General features: G+C 36.5%; 1 protein-coding gene across 1 annotated transcript; it reads right to left on the bottom strand.

Annotated features, from left to right (window-relative positions):
* Positions 1-413: 413 nt before the first annotated feature.
* On the bottom strand, positions 414-1,043 carry LOC114278422 (late embryogenesis abundant protein At1g64065-like). Its single transcript, XM_028220468.2, has one exon. The coding sequence runs from the start codon at positions 1,041-1,043 to the stop codon at positions 414-416; it is 630 nt and encodes a 209-aa protein (XP_028076269.1).
* Between the last annotated feature and the right edge of the window lie 424 nt (positions 1,044-1,467).

Here is a 1,467-nt window from a genome sequence, read left to right on the forward strand (position 1 = left end):
ATGAAAAAGTCTACATGATCGAGTAAAATTTATTTTTGACTTGTGAGGAAATAAAAATTAATATACTCATAATCACATCCAAGATGACGTGCTATAAAATTTGGATTTAGTGAGCCAATTAGCATTCCATTAAGGCAATCTTTTATCTTAAAGATACCAGTGCAACCCATTCACTATCTGCATCTCTTATTGTATCAAACTTTCAAACCATAATGCTGTGAATTTAAATATTTTTTCTTTAACATTCAAATAAGATGAAATCTAATTAGAATGCAAATCACAAAGTAAAGAATAATAATAACAGGAACTATAGTACCAAACATGTACCCCCTCCCTCTCCCCCACCCTCCCTATGGAAAACAAAAGTACATATATTTTGAAAATAAAAAATGCAAATACAACATAAATATCACTTAGCAGTTCACATCCTGAAGCTGTTTTGCCTTGATATTGACAATCATGGTGCAATTCATTTGGATAGATTTCTTCTTCTTCATTATCAACATTAGTGTTACTTTTCCACTCAGATTAGATTGGCTTCTCAGAGGCAACAACCCTAAACTCACTTCATTTGCAAAAACTGTGTTGCTCGCTAGGCTAGTCGGTGCGATAAGGTCCACTGTAACATTGAACTTCTTGGTTGTTTTCAGACTGGCTTTCGACACAGGAATACCAGCACTCCCAAATAATGTTTCTCCGTAGTAGAAATCAACAGTGGTGTTGTGGAATTTATAGGGGCCGAAATTAGGGTTCTTGACCCCAATTTCAGCATACATCTTCATGTTAAATGAAGGGCTTGTGACATTAATGGTCTCGAACGTGGCAGACAGAACCCTGAACTTGGGAGTTTTGACTTTCATTATGGTTAAACCAAACACTATTCCCATAACGATTTGTGACACTGTGAAGATAATAAAAAATGTCAAACGCTTGCGTTTCTTGAGGCGAAGCTCTTCAGCCTCTGATGTGATTGCCTCTTCATCGCTTCGGGCAAAACCGTTGGCTGGTGCCAATGGATATTCTGCTTTCTGCTCCGCTGCCATAAAATTGTTTGATTGAGAAAGAGATAGAGAGAGGATTTTGGCTGGTTCAGTAAGAGTGTTCAAGGGAATGATGGGTGAGTTGTGTTGTGGCTGTGGAGTTTGAGTATGTATAGTATTGAAATGCTTGTGACCGATTGAAGAAAAGTGACATAAAGGATATATTATTGAACACATTGTTGGACTGCTTGTTAACTAAATAAAAAAAGGGCTAAAATGTTTGAAATTCTCTATTCATCTGCTGAAGGTTTGAAATTCTCTAAAGTGGAATAGAATTATTCAGGTTTGGGGATGTTTTGGTATTTGGTGCTTGACATTTGAGAAAGTACACTCTCAAAGTGTTTAGACTTTAGAGCTTCAAAAAAACAAACACATGGATTGATTTTAGCTAATAAACTAGCACTTAAGGGAAGCCTAGGAGCATCCA

The sequence above is a fragment of the Camellia sinensis genome, chromosome 8, assembly GCF_055761805.1.
Source record: "Camellia sinensis isolate YWXY chromosome 8, ASM5576180v1, whole genome shotgun sequence".
NCBI lineage: Eukaryota > Viridiplantae > Streptophyta > Magnoliopsida > Ericales > Theaceae > Camellia > Camellia sinensis.